Genomic DNA, 13,501 nt, shown 5'->3' with positions numbered 1-13,501 from the left:
TCTTAAAAAAAAATAAAAGCCACAATAAGTAAAGAAACAGACCAATTAAAATATGAACCAAAGATACCTTAACAGACACCCCATCAAAGAAAATATACAGATGGCAAATAAGCATATGAAAAGATGCTCCACATCATAGGTCATCAGGAAAATATAAATTAAAACAACAATAAGGTATCACCACACACCCACTAGAATGGCCAAAATCTGGAACACTGACAACCCCAAATGCTGGTAAGGATGTGGAGCAACACAAACTCTCATTCATCACTAGCAGGAATGCAAAATGGTACCGCCACTTTGGAAGACAGCTCAGTAGTTTCATACTCTGAGCATACATCCCAGCAACTGCACTATTTGCTATTTCTGTAAGGGAATTGAAAATTATCTTCACACAAAAATCTGCAGACAATGTTCCTAGTAACTTTATTATTGTGGAAAGTTGGAAGCACCAAGATGTCTGTCAGTAGATGAATGGATTAAGTGGTAGAGCCAAACAATACAATATTATTCAGCACTGAAAATAAATGAGTTATCAAGCACAAAAAGACACGGATGGAACTTAAATGCATATTATTAAGTGAAAGAAGATAATATATTTTTAAAAAAAGGCTACAGACTCTAAGATTCCAACTATATGATATTATGGAAAAGGCAAAACTATGGAAACAGTAAAAAGACCAGTGGTTACCATGGGTTTGGGGAGAGGGAGGAATGAGTAGGCAGAACACAGAGAATTTTTAGGGCAATGGAAAAATTCTGTATGGTGCTATAATAATGGATACATGTCATACATTTGCTCCAACCCAGTAGAATGTACATCCCCAAGAGTGAGTCCTAATGTAAACTCTGGACTTTGCATGCTGTGTCCATGTTAAGTTTATCAATTGTAACAAATGTTGCTCATGGTGGGGGTAGTGGGATAGGAACTCTGTGTACTTTCCTCTTAATTTTGCTGTGAACCTGGAAGTGCTCTAAAAAACCAAAGCTCATTAAGAAAAAAGTGCAATAATGGTTATAGCCATAATAATAGTGGTGGTGTTGCTATCACGAATACCCTTTTCCTCAATAGGTTCTGTTTCTTCCTTTAACCAAACACTTGACTTTCCCTGAAAACCAGTGCTTTTCTTTTTTAAATGCCTCCATATTGTTTCATTTTTGTTCTCTAGACTTAGAATGCCTTCTCCTGCTACTCCTACACCTTCTTCCCCCACCCCCGCAAAAATAACTTATCCTCATTCATATTCAAGTTTTCGATGAAGCTTCAACACCCATATGAAGCTGTCTTCAACTCTGCCAGGCGGACTTTCGTATCTGTTTCTCCAGACTCCTACTGCCTGCTCTCTCATGCTGACACTCCAGCAGTGATCTCATTGCACCGTAATTGTTTGCAGGCCTGTCTTCTCTATATTCAACGCCATGAAGAAATCTAGCCCTTCTTCATTCCTTGAAATACAGTGCTAGCGTGGCATTGGGATACAGTAGCTGCTCAGTAATCACTAAGTCCATGATTGCATTGAAGATGTTGTCGTGTTAATAGAGAAGCATGATATATGCATGATATAAATAAAATAATTAAATACCTACACGGTTGGTGAAGAAGAGAATAATTTTTGATATAGAAGCATGCCACCCATCTTTGGTCTGTGTTCTGCTACTTCTGGGAAGTTTTTCCTGACCCCTTCCAGTGTCACATCCTGAATGGCATGTGATCGTACGTTGTCCTACATCATTCTTTAATGATTTCATTCTTGATACTTGTTTTCCCAACAACACAAAAACTTCCTTAAGATAAGGTTCATCCTACATTTCATATAATCTCTTATGCTGGTAGCTTTTCAGAAAAAGAAGCACCTGGGTGCTGCCTCTGAGAGACACCCGAACGTAGACAGCCATCCCTGGGCCAGGCCAGTTCTGGATAACAGTGTTGGAAGTATTAACTTGAAGTTTTGTGGCCACCAGAAAAGATAACTTGTAAATGTCTGGAGCCATAGTAGGCTCATAATGCCCGACAGTCACAATTAAATAGTCCTGGTATTCATGCTAATTCTTCCTCCATAACCAATAGGTTAAAAACAAAACAAACCTTAGATAGAAGTGGCCGAGGACAGTAATTGTATCCTTCCCTTCTCTTTCGACACCATTTCTTTATCCCCTGTTTGTCTGATACCACCCTTGTCTCTGGTCTTTGTTAGAAAGGTCGGTGGTTTAAATCAGGGCATTTAACCTAATGCAGAGAATTCTCAGTCTTCCGGCAGCTGCTTCTAAGTCTGTGTGTGCAGTCTTCATCCTCACCTCAGTAATTCACTGGGCTGTTGCCTTCTCAGATAACTATGGCCATTCCTGTTCCATGGATTCGTGAAATACAAAGAAGTTTTGCAGGACACACTCTGAAGAGCCTCCTCTAATGATTGATACCTAGAATAGTCTTTCTTACTCTAAATGAACATGTATACTTGTTTTGCAACACCTCTCATAAGAGACCCTCCCCACGCACACCACCCAAGCTGGAATGATGGTTTTGTAGAGAGCTAGAACTTTTGGCGGGAAGAAAATAATTTGCAAGTTCAATGCTACCTAGAAAAATTTCCCCTACTGACTTGGCACCATTACTTCCTGTGCTTACTAGCAAACTCTCCCTTCCCCCCTCTAATGGTCCAGGTGTTCTGTTTACCCGTTCTGTGCCCATTCCATGAGGGCTAGCCCAGCCTGAGAGCCAGCATAAGGGATCCACAAACCACGTGTGTTGACATGAACAGGTGATGAATTGACAAGTCAACAAATACTTTTAAATACCTGGGTGCGTTCATCCTGTTTTGGATTGCTGTGATAGATGCAGAAGGACTATGTATAAAGTCTTGACATCCACAAAGCTAGCACACTTTAATCCTGGAGCCAGGCACTGCTCTTCCGTGTCTCAGAGGCTGATGGAGGAGACCGGAAGAGAGGTGAACAGAAGAAGTACGATGGAAGGGGAAAAAAATACTAAAGATCAACCCTAGATAGAAAAGAGGCAGTCTCTTCTCTGTGGTAGTTCCTAGGCGAGGGAACTAAGTGAAGTCTGGATGAGAGAGGGCTTCATGGAAGCTGTGGAGTAGACCATTGTCACCTGCCCTAGTTAGTAAAGAAAGGTTTCATGGAAAAGGTACTTTTAAAAGATATGGTCCTGGGGCGCCTGGGTGGCTCAGTAGGTTGGGCATCTGCCTTAGTTCAGGTTGTGATCCCGGAGTCTTGGGATCGAGCCCCTCATTGGACTCCCTGCTCGGGGAGTCTGCTTCTCCCTCTGCCCCTTCCCAATTTGTGCTCTCTCTCTCTCTAATAAGTAAAGTCTTTAAAAATAAAAATACAGCCCTTGTCACAGCCAAGTAGAGCCTAAAGAGATATGATGACTAAATGTAATAGGGAATCCTGGAACAGGAAAGGGATTGGGTTAAAATCCAAATCAACTGTGGGCTCTAGTTAACGGTATCAATATTGATTCATTCATTTGAAGAAATATACCGTACTAATGTGAGATGTTAGCAGGAGGGAAACTGAGTTCTGGGAACTCCGCACTGTTTCTCAATTTTTCTGTAAGTCTCAAACTGTTGTAAAAACTAAAGCCAATGTAAAAAGAAAAAAAAGGGGGGGGGTCTTACAGCCTACAGAAGCTCCCCAGCTTGGTGACAAGAAGGGGTCAGTTTGGCAATGACCCTTTTTGAAAGAAGCGACTGTTGTTCTATGCCATGTTTGTGGCTTGATCATCAGTTCCTGTAGCAATACTGAGATCATGTTTGCTTTTCCATGGTTGGTTTTTGGCAGGCAGCAGCAGCATTTGGGCACTGATTATAATTTTGCAATGCATTGTCAGTAACCAGGGTGTATAATGGATCTTCATCTCTAATTACTTTTCTCTCCACAGGTGTCTGGAAAGGGTCCAGATGGGAATGCACACAACGTCCGCTTTGAGGGGATGGAGAGACAGTACGCGTCCTTACCCAGGTAGATCACTCAGGGGTCTCCTATCACCAGCTTACCTACAAATAAAGTATTTAGAGAAATCGACATGAAATAGAAATCCGGCTTTGAGTTGGGGACTGTGTTATAATTTTCCTGACTGTCGTCTGTGACAACACCCGTGCCATCTTCACAACTGTGCTAATAATTGAAACACTTGTGGGTTATTTTTTAAGGGAAGAAAATAGTATATCATTGCAATTGAACATGTCAGCAAGAATATTGGATCCAGAATGGAAATCTTAAGCCATTGCTATAAAAATAGCATTGAACCTCCTGCACCACGCTGAGGAACAATAAAATAGTAAATCCTTGGTCCTAGCAGATACCTACAAGAAAGGGCAAGCCAACCTTAACCTTGGAGCTTCATGTGGGTGTTCAAAAGCAGGAGAGAAATGTGAACCTGGGAAGATGTTCTTTGCTTGATTTAGAATCTGTCGGATTCGCTAGGCAGTCAGCAAATATTGCTGAGAGGCGTAGACACAGTGAGGGGAGGAAATAATCGCGTGGGAAAAGTTCGCTTGGTGATTCTGGCCTAACGCGATCCACTTCTGCTGTAACTAGACACCCCTGAAAATGAGATACAATTCTCAAAGGCCCATGCTCTTATCTCTGAGATGAAGAATAATTTTGGTCTGCTATCAGTAGCACATGACAAAGAGGAGAACGTTCCAAGATTACGTCTAGTGCAGCTACTATGGGAGTGAAGCAGGGTGTGTGAGAAATGGTGAGTTCGGGGGTGAGGGGTGGAGGACAAACAAAGAAATGTTAACGCCAGCCAGAAAACTGAAATGTTACGGAATATCTCCTTTTAAAAAGAGGGGGGAGGATCCTAAATCGAGCTTTTTCATCGAAGTGGAATTGTGGAAGTGTTATCCCAGAGGGAGTTGCTGTGCTGAGTTTCACATTGGCTATAATTCTGTATGTGAATTTACAAAAATACCATCCTGGATATTGCAACAGGCATAGCCTAAGTGACCATCTGCTCTTATAAATAGTATGTTGATTTCCAAAAGTAATAAAATCTCAGATCTAGTGAAGAACCAATTGTTAACATTGACTGGGCAGGATACTCTGACTACAATGTTTTAAAAGCCTCTATACAACTCTATCTTATTTATCTCCCTGTTTTCTTTTTTTGTATGTTGTCTCATAGTCTTTTCTCATTCTTGATTTCTCTCCTCTCCTTATTTTTCTCTGGCCTCGTATTTTGTTTTCATTTAAAAAAAAAAAATGGAAGTCATCTCCAAAATTTGCTTTAAATATAACATTTCTGGCTCTCAGTATTGAAGTGTATGGAAATTGTGGTTAAGGCAGATGGAAAGTAGTATGTTCTTATGAGAGGGGAGAAAAAAAGAAAAACTGGAAAGAGTTTAATGTCTTCCTGGCCAACTTGCACCAGACTGCGGAAATGGAATTTTTTTTTTTTTTTTTGGTACAAATCAAAAGCTCAGGAATAACATTGAAAACTCTATAAATTTCACTCATTCATTTCCCATATATCTATTAATCATCTACTCCGTATCAAGCCCTGAGAATCTGAAAACTGGAGACAGGGTATCAGTCCATCCTCAGGACCTTACTCTCTCTCAGACAGGCAGCAGCAAATCAATTTCTTATGACAGAGCAACAAATGTTTAGTTTAGTAATTATTAGCAGAAAGTCCTCTGAATTTCCAGCTCCTATTTATTTTTACTAATAAGCCCTGAAATGCTCAATCGTGGCTGACTCTCCACAAGTCTATTTTAGGATTAAACAGTGCAGAGGGAGTTTTCTGACAAAGGCAATAAATTTATGCTGTTTGTGGCTCCGGAGCTACTGTCACAACCATGAGTTGACAAAATCCTGCCAGCCCCGAGAATATAACTGTAGCTGGAAGAGAAGCATATCAGACCAAAAACAGTGTTTGACCAACAGTGCACTCACGGTAGGAGTGATCAGCTGCAGGAAGAAACAGACCTTTGTGGCCACCTGGCAACCAGAGGTCTCCGTGATGGACCATCCCTGGGGCTCAGACAAATGCACAAGAGGTCTCTGGCACTAGTTTTCAAATGGAGGAGTTCCGCCTCAAGGTTTCATCTCAGCACCTCAAGGGGAGATGCAGAGAGCAACCTCACCAATGTGCCTCCAGTCCATGGTGGGGGCTCCATGTTTACCCAACAAGATGCAGAATGCAGAGGCAGGGGACCCACCAGAGACCCAGCTCTGTGTGCCAGCAACATTTACCCTGGTTTTCTAGTTTCTCCCACCCTGGAGATCTTACTGTTCCCTACACCGAATCACAGCAGCTCTGCGGGGCTCTCCCTTTGCCAGGAGAGGGAGGTGAGCGCATCTCAGTAGGCACGTCGTCCCCTCTTTGTCACAGAGGCAGGGAGCTCTATGATATTTATGGAGTTAAAATTTTAATTAAAAATAGGAATAATTCAGGGACGCCTGGGTGGCTCAACTGGCAACATGTCCAGCTCTTGATTTCAGCTCAGGTCATGATCTCAGAGTCCTGAGACGGAGACCCACGCCCGGCTCCATGCTCAGCAGGAAGTCTGCTTCTCTCCCTCTTCCTCTCCCTCTGCCCTTTCCCCTGCTCATGCTCTGTCTCTCTCTCTCTAAAATAAATAAAATAAACCTTAAAAAAAAATAGGACAAGACATGAATAGACACTTCTCCAAAGAAGACATACAAATGAATAACAGACACATGAAAAACTGTTCATCATCACTAGCCATCAGGGAGATTCAAATCAAAACCACATTGAGATACCACCTTACACCAGCTAAAATGGCAAAAATTAACAAGATAGTAAACAACAAGTGTTGGAGAGGATGTAGAGAAAGGGGAACCCTCTTACACTGTTGGTGGGAAGGCAAGTTGGTGCAGCTACTTTGGAAAACAGTGTGAAGATTCCTTAAGAAATTAAAACTAGAGCTACCCTATGACCCTGCAATTGCACTACCGGGTATTTATCCCAAAGATACAGATGTAGTGAAAAGAAGGGCCATCTGTACCCCAATGTTCATAGCAGCAATGGCCACAGTCGTCAAACTATGGAAAGAGCCAAGATGCCCTTCAACAGATAAGTGGATAAAGAAGATGTGGTCTATATATAAAATGGAGTATTATGCCTCCATCAGAAAGGATAAATACCCAACTTTTGTATCAAATGGATGGGACTGGAGGAGATTATGCTGAGTGAAATAAGTCAAGCAGAGAGAGTCAATTATATGGTTTCACTTACTTGTGGAGCATAAGGAATAACACGGAGGGCATTGGAAGTTGGAGAGAAGTGAGTTGGGGAAGATCAGAGGGGGAGATGAACCATGAGACACTGTGGACTCTGAGAAACAAACTGAAGGTTTCAGAGGGAAGGGGGTGGGGGGTTGGTGAGCCAGGTGGTATATATTAAGGAGGGCACGAATTGCATGGAGCACTGGGTGTGGTGCATAAACAATGAATCTTAGAACACACACACAAAATAAAATCACACACACACAAAAAATTAAAAATAAATAAATAAAAATTTTTAAAATTAGGAAAATTCTATCTATGAGAAGTTGGTGGTCAGCCTTACAAGGGACTAAATGTGCTCCTGACTGATTTGGTTCCCATGTAGTTTATGAAGAGCATCACAGTAGTTTTTAAGTTAAATCAGTGATGCTGATTTATATGCCCAATTTGGAACTGTTGACACACAGAGAGAAAAAGCACACCAGCCCCTCCCGCACCCCCTCCCCCAGATAGGGAGGGAGCTAGTAGCCCCGGTCAAGGACACCCTGCTCTGCTTTCACGAGATTCAGCCATCTTTAGGTAGGCTCATGCGTCCTGCTGCCAGGCCAACACACACTTCCTGAAGCCCGAGCCCTAGCCCAGGAAAAAGACAGTTCTTAGCACTTGGTAGTTAGGATGTCGCTTAAGGCTAAGGGCTAAGGCTGATAAGTATTACTGTTAAGCAATGTTAAATCTTCTGCCTTGGAAGAGAAATGACTCTATTTCTTGTCTCCTGAGGGTGGTGTTTTTGGAAAGCAGAGAGTCGCCCTAATACAACCTCGTTAGCAAACACCAGGCTCTTACCAGGACGGATGTTTTACCATCCTGTCCAGCCCCCCACGTTCTCGGGTAGTAAACACAGTGAGATCAGCATTCCCCTCTTCTTGCCCGACGCAAATGATGACTCACTCTGAGGGAGTAGGGAAGCGGTTGTTTCCTAGGCTGCTCTAATGTGTGAACATCAGTGTAAGTATTTTTGCAAGCAGCTGCTTCTTCACTTCAGCCTTCCGGTCCCGCTCTGTTTTTACAGGCCTGCTTGCGGCCAGTCCCTCCAGCGGAGGAGGACGTGCTCCTCGCCAGTCCCAAGCCGCCATTGTTCCCACCTGGCCCATCCCTGGCCCCAGGGGACCCCATTATCCTTTCTCCACAGATGGCTCGGTGCATCTGCACGTGATCTTACTCTCCCGGGCTTGTAATCAAGTGTGCAGTCCCAAGGAGTGAGCAAAAACATCTCTTCTGTGGTCCTATACATGTGGGCGGTGAAAGGTTGCTGGAAAAACTCATAAAAATGCCTTCCTTGGTTACACTGCAGAATGAACATTATGCAGCCTCAGCTGGGCCCCCACGGCCGTCCAGAATTCCTCTCAGTCGTGCTGTCGACTCCCTGGACTATCCCACAGTGGCCACTCCCACCCCGTTCTACGCCCATTAAATTCTGTGAGGATGACTAAATCCTCCAAGCCCAGTCTCTAGAGATGACCTCACTTCCTCTCCTTTATGACCTTGAGACGCTCAACATGAGCTCCTCTACTTCTGTTCCCCGCAGTTCAGACTCACTGTCCTCACTGACCACACTTCCTGAGGAGAGGTCACAAGGGCATGGACTTGGAGTCAGGCCCTAATTAGAGCCCAGCTCTGTCACCCATCACCTGTGTGACCTTGCATGAGGGGTCTGACTGCCAGTCTCAATTTGTTTATCTGCAAGTGAGGATGGGCTTACGGTCTCTGTGTGGTGATGGTGTGAGTAGTAGGTACAAACATAAGCAAAACCCTTAGTGAAGAGCCTACCTGACATATTTTAGGGATTTTTTTTCCCCACAGTGTTAGATCTTTTTAATTTTATCTCTGGGAAAGGCCTGTTTCTTGAGTGAGTCAAATCCATACATCAGCGCTCATTCCTGCTGGCTTCTCGGGGATCCTGGGCCACCAACTAGTCCTCTGGCGGATGCATCTTGGAGTCCCTTGGCAGTTGCTTTCCCCTACTGACCGCCTCCTCTGTAAATGCATAGTTCAGATGCACAGTTCTTTGAGAGCTCACAGCGTGGACAAGGGCAGAGACAACACCTGCGTGGCAATACACTGGGGCTGTAACTGAGACTAAAGAATCAGCCAACTCTGGGGAAGGACTCAGGATCAGCCAACTCTAGGGAAAGACCCAGGATCAGCCAACTCTGAGGAAAGACCCAGGGTCCAAATGGTCAAGGGCAAGAGGCCATAGCGAACCAATATGATCTGAGTAACACGCTGGACTAATGGACATCCTGGGAGACAGTAATTCTTGTGGATAGGGAGTTTCATACAAGGCTCAGACGGCAGGACGACCCCATGCACTTGACTCCCGTCCATCAGAGAAAACAAAGACCTCCCCTCCCCCCTCCTCCTTCCTCTGGGCCCCACATTTCTGCCTTAAGAAGAGTGGCTCATCAATATGGGCTGTATTTCCACACCACCCACTGGGACAGTGGCCTCTTGCACTGGGCTGCTGACACAGATACTTCTAGCTGATTCTGTCTCTAGCTCCCCTCATCCCTGCCCCCCGCCCCCACCCCATGTAGATTCTCTCTGAGCCACTGCCTTCATTCCTACAGATTTAGTTCTCACCAGCCCGATGCTAATTTCAAATGAGCCTGGCTCACCTTCCTACTTCACCCTTCAAGACCCCAGCTCCTTGACCACTCCATCCTTCTACCTCCAAGATAGTTCAAAATTCCCATGCCCAAACCCAAGACCTCAATGTCATGTTTCTTTAGCTCTTCTTACTCTGAAATCCCATGACATTTGTTTGGCACCTTTCTAGTGCCACTGACCACTCCCTGGATTAGATTACGAAGATTTTCCACCCCTTTCCACCCCTTTGGATTATAAATTCTTCAAAATAAGGGATATTGTTTTATATCCACTGCCAGGACCTGTATAGGACAGATTTTTAATACATTGATGTACAAATGAAAATAGATTTGTTTGTATGTAAGTAAGTGATGGGAAAGAGTGTCTTCAGAGTTTTCTTGACCATTTGTTTCAGGACGCCATTTTCCAATACAACACTAACTTTTCGTGAGACTGTCTCTTTTCCCCAGAATCTGTAGAAGTCCAGACTTCTAAACATAGTAAATGACCATATACTATGTGCCAGGCTCTGTTCTAAATGCTTTATCTATACTGACTTACATAATATTCACAGCAACCCTGTGATGCACAACAACCCTATTATTATCCCCATTTCATAGGCAAGAGCACAAGTACAGTGCCCAAGTTCAAAAGCTAGAAATGGCAGAGGCGGGATTTGAACCCAAGCAGTCTGGCTTCAGGTTTGCACATTTCACCTCCAGAACTAAGGTTATCCAGCTCAGAGTCAGAACCAAAGTCTGTGGGGGTGCTTGGCTGACTCCGTCAGTAGAACATGCAACTCTTGATCTTTGGATTATAAGTTCAAATTCCACATTGGGTATAGAGATTACTTAAAAAGAAAATCTTAAAAAAAGAAAGAGAGAGAGAGAGAGAATATCCTTGCTCTGGAGAATTACATACTGACTGATGCATCTAAAGTTTACAAAGGAAAAAAAAAAAAGGAACCATAGGGTCATTCTCACACTCCCTTGTATCATTTGCTCATTTTCTTGTCTTTCTCCCTCAACTGTAAGTACCTTTGAGGACAGGGACTATGTCTTATTCATCTTTGTATATGACACAGAACATTATTAATATACAGGTTAGGTAATGCCTTTCAACCATCTCTGTAATGCTGTCATAAAATCAATTCTTTTCCCATCCCCTTGGGTCCTTCCCTTGAAATATGAACAATTTAATGGGTAATTGCTAGATGAACATTAAGCAATATACTTTGTCTACCAAAAAGAGAATCCTGTTTTGTTAGAACCCTCCCGAGAGTTGAAAAGGCAGTATCTGCAAATTGGTACTTTGGTTCTTTAAGATTAAGAATAATGTCTACGCAGAAGGAAAAAAAAAAAAATGACGAGACAGTTTTGGGTAGAAAACTGCATGAACATTCCCAAAGAGGGAGAGACTTCCTTTTCCGAGATTGATGCGGGACAGAGGCCTGCTCCGGCTGTCCTTGGCTCCCAGTCCTGACGTTGCTTTAACCCGTATTACATCAATTACTGGAGGGGGAAAGAAAAATGTGTCTCCGTTTGTCTCCAGCAGCTTTAACTTGGCTGTGTAATGAGAAGCAACATACTAGAACTGATTTCGGGTAGAAAGAGCAACTTCAGAAGGAGCAAACAGCTTATGCTTGCTTCCCAGGAACCCAAAATAAACTTGCTTCCTAAGTGTGTTCCCAGTGTTTTCGTGTTGCGCAGGATTGTGTTCAGATCAGTAGAACATGCCATAAGAACATACTTCCGCTTTAACATTTCAGTTGGTTCATTTTGTCGGTTTCAGCTTTCTTGTCTGCATATGCTTTTGCCCACCCAGGAGGACTCAATCACAAGCATGTAGCTAATTTCGAAGCTTGCAACGTGCACTCTGCCTACTCTGTCGTGTTGTCCCTGACAGCCTTTAGCTGGGCATCCTCTGTGCCTGCGACTGTCATCTACCTGGCTGCTTGAATACCTCCTCCCTCCCTCATTGCTCTGGTTCTCTTCGAGTGAGCTTCTGCTCTGCTCGCAGCTACTCAATTTTCCTTTGCCAGCCTTGCATTGTTTTATAGCACTTGCCAAGCAGATGGCCATGACATTCGAGCTCTGCAAAGATTTCTACCAAGGCCGTGGGACTGGTCTCTTCTGCGGCTAAGCTAGGGATTGAGCGAGTGCAGTGAAAATGTGAGCAATCGGCACATTAGGGGTGTGCGTGTGAGCGTGTGTCCGGCGTGGCTGGGGCTTCAGCCATCTGGGCCCTGTGGAGGTGGACAGAGCGCCCACGTCACCTACTTAAGTCCTTTACTCTGCCACAAATTCAGTTTGTCAAATAAGAGGCTTCGTGAGCATATACGCACTGCCCGCGGTAGACACAGCAGCAGTCAGATGTCCAGTCTGGGTCTGAGGCCATTCCGGCGAATCCTTCTCCTCAAGGCACTGGACAAGGGCCTGCGGCATATCATCTAGATATGGCTATTCATGGCCAGTCTTTCTGCTACCTTCCTGGTGGCACCACTTTATCTGAACTGCCTATCTGTGCGTGAAGGACCACCTTTCAGTGCTCAGGTATGCGATCGCTGCCCTGACTTTGGAGGGGAGCTATGATGAGCTGAGGAACCTGTCTAGATCATATCTCCTGCACCTGCATATGACAGAACGGAATGCCTTTTGAAAATCAGGGAAGCCCTGTTACCCCACCAGTCTAAACGTCCCCTCTCCTCTGGCTCCTGGTGCTGCAAATCTAGTCTCTGCTTCTCCTGCTGTGTGGAGTCAGCTGCCTGTTTGGTTCCTCTGACCCCACCTCACTCCATGCAGAGGACAGAATGACGAATTAGTGGCGATTTAATTCTTTGTGAGATGAAGATACCTCCACTGTCAACTCAAACTTCCTGAAAAATGCAAAAAGCCCTGGCATGGAAGACGGCCTCAGGATTTCGAACAGCGGAGTTCAGGGGGTTAATGCTACTGCCGTACCATTTTTATGTCACTTAGTTCCTCTGATAAAAGTCCATTTTAATCAAACTTTTCATCATGTCCTCATGGCCAATATATCCTTGATGCCAGTTAGAATATTTAATATTAATTATTCAGGGAAGGCCTCCATTATGAGTTTAGTTAGACGATTAGTGATTTAAAACCTGTTAAGGCCCATTACAGTATTGATGTCCCCAAAATAGTTTTCACAGAATCTTGATGGACCACATATATTAAATTCCACTGATCTTAATTTTCCCTCATTGTCCCTAGAAAATTCTGAACTATGACACGTCTGTTCGTTCAATACCGCTTTTAGACGAGGAGGGTATGCCTGCGATTTCAACAGCGCCAAATCTGATCTTACCTTGAACTTGAAACCTGTAAAGCCTGGTAAACGGACGTCCGTGTTTCCCTCCTACACCTGTTCGAGTTTTAGCATTTATGTCCCGCTTTTCCAGCCAAAAGAAAAGGGTTCTTTTGCATCTGGGCAGTTCCTCTGTGGAGCGCGTTGCTCTGTCTGTAATTTCTCATATTCTTTGGTTATTCTGGATGTTTTCCTCTTGTATTGTCGTCACTCTACCATCTGCCACCAGAAGCTCATGGCCCTGGATGACTGTGGTGAGTTTCCTGACCTGCCGTAGGGCTTTGTGTGATGCTCTCACTCGGCACCTGCC

At 44.0% G+C, this 13,501-nt stretch overlaps 1 protein-coding gene across 3 annotated transcripts in view; it reads left to right on the top strand.

Annotated features, from left to right (window-relative positions):
- PARD3B (par-3 family cell polarity regulator beta) overlaps positions 1-13,501 on the top strand; it is a 1,038,672-nt gene that overhangs the window by 983,996 nt on the left and 41,175 nt on the right. For all 3 annotated transcript variants that reach the window (XM_082689121.1, XM_082689120.1, XM_082689122.1), the window contains one exon: positions 3,902-3,981. In XM_082689121.1, coding sequence (XP_082545247.1) covers positions 3,902-3,981 — 80 coding nt within the window. The remainder of the gene's footprint in view (positions 1-3,901; positions 3,982-13,501) is intronic.

Source organism: Mustela nivalis (assembly GCF_964662115.1).
Source record: "Mustela nivalis genome assembly, chromosome: 11".
Taxonomy (NCBI): Eukaryota; Metazoa; Chordata; class Mammalia; order Carnivora; family Mustelidae; genus Mustela; species Mustela nivalis.
Note: the sequence above shows the minus strand (reverse complement) of the source record. Positions and strands in the feature narration are given on the sequence as shown.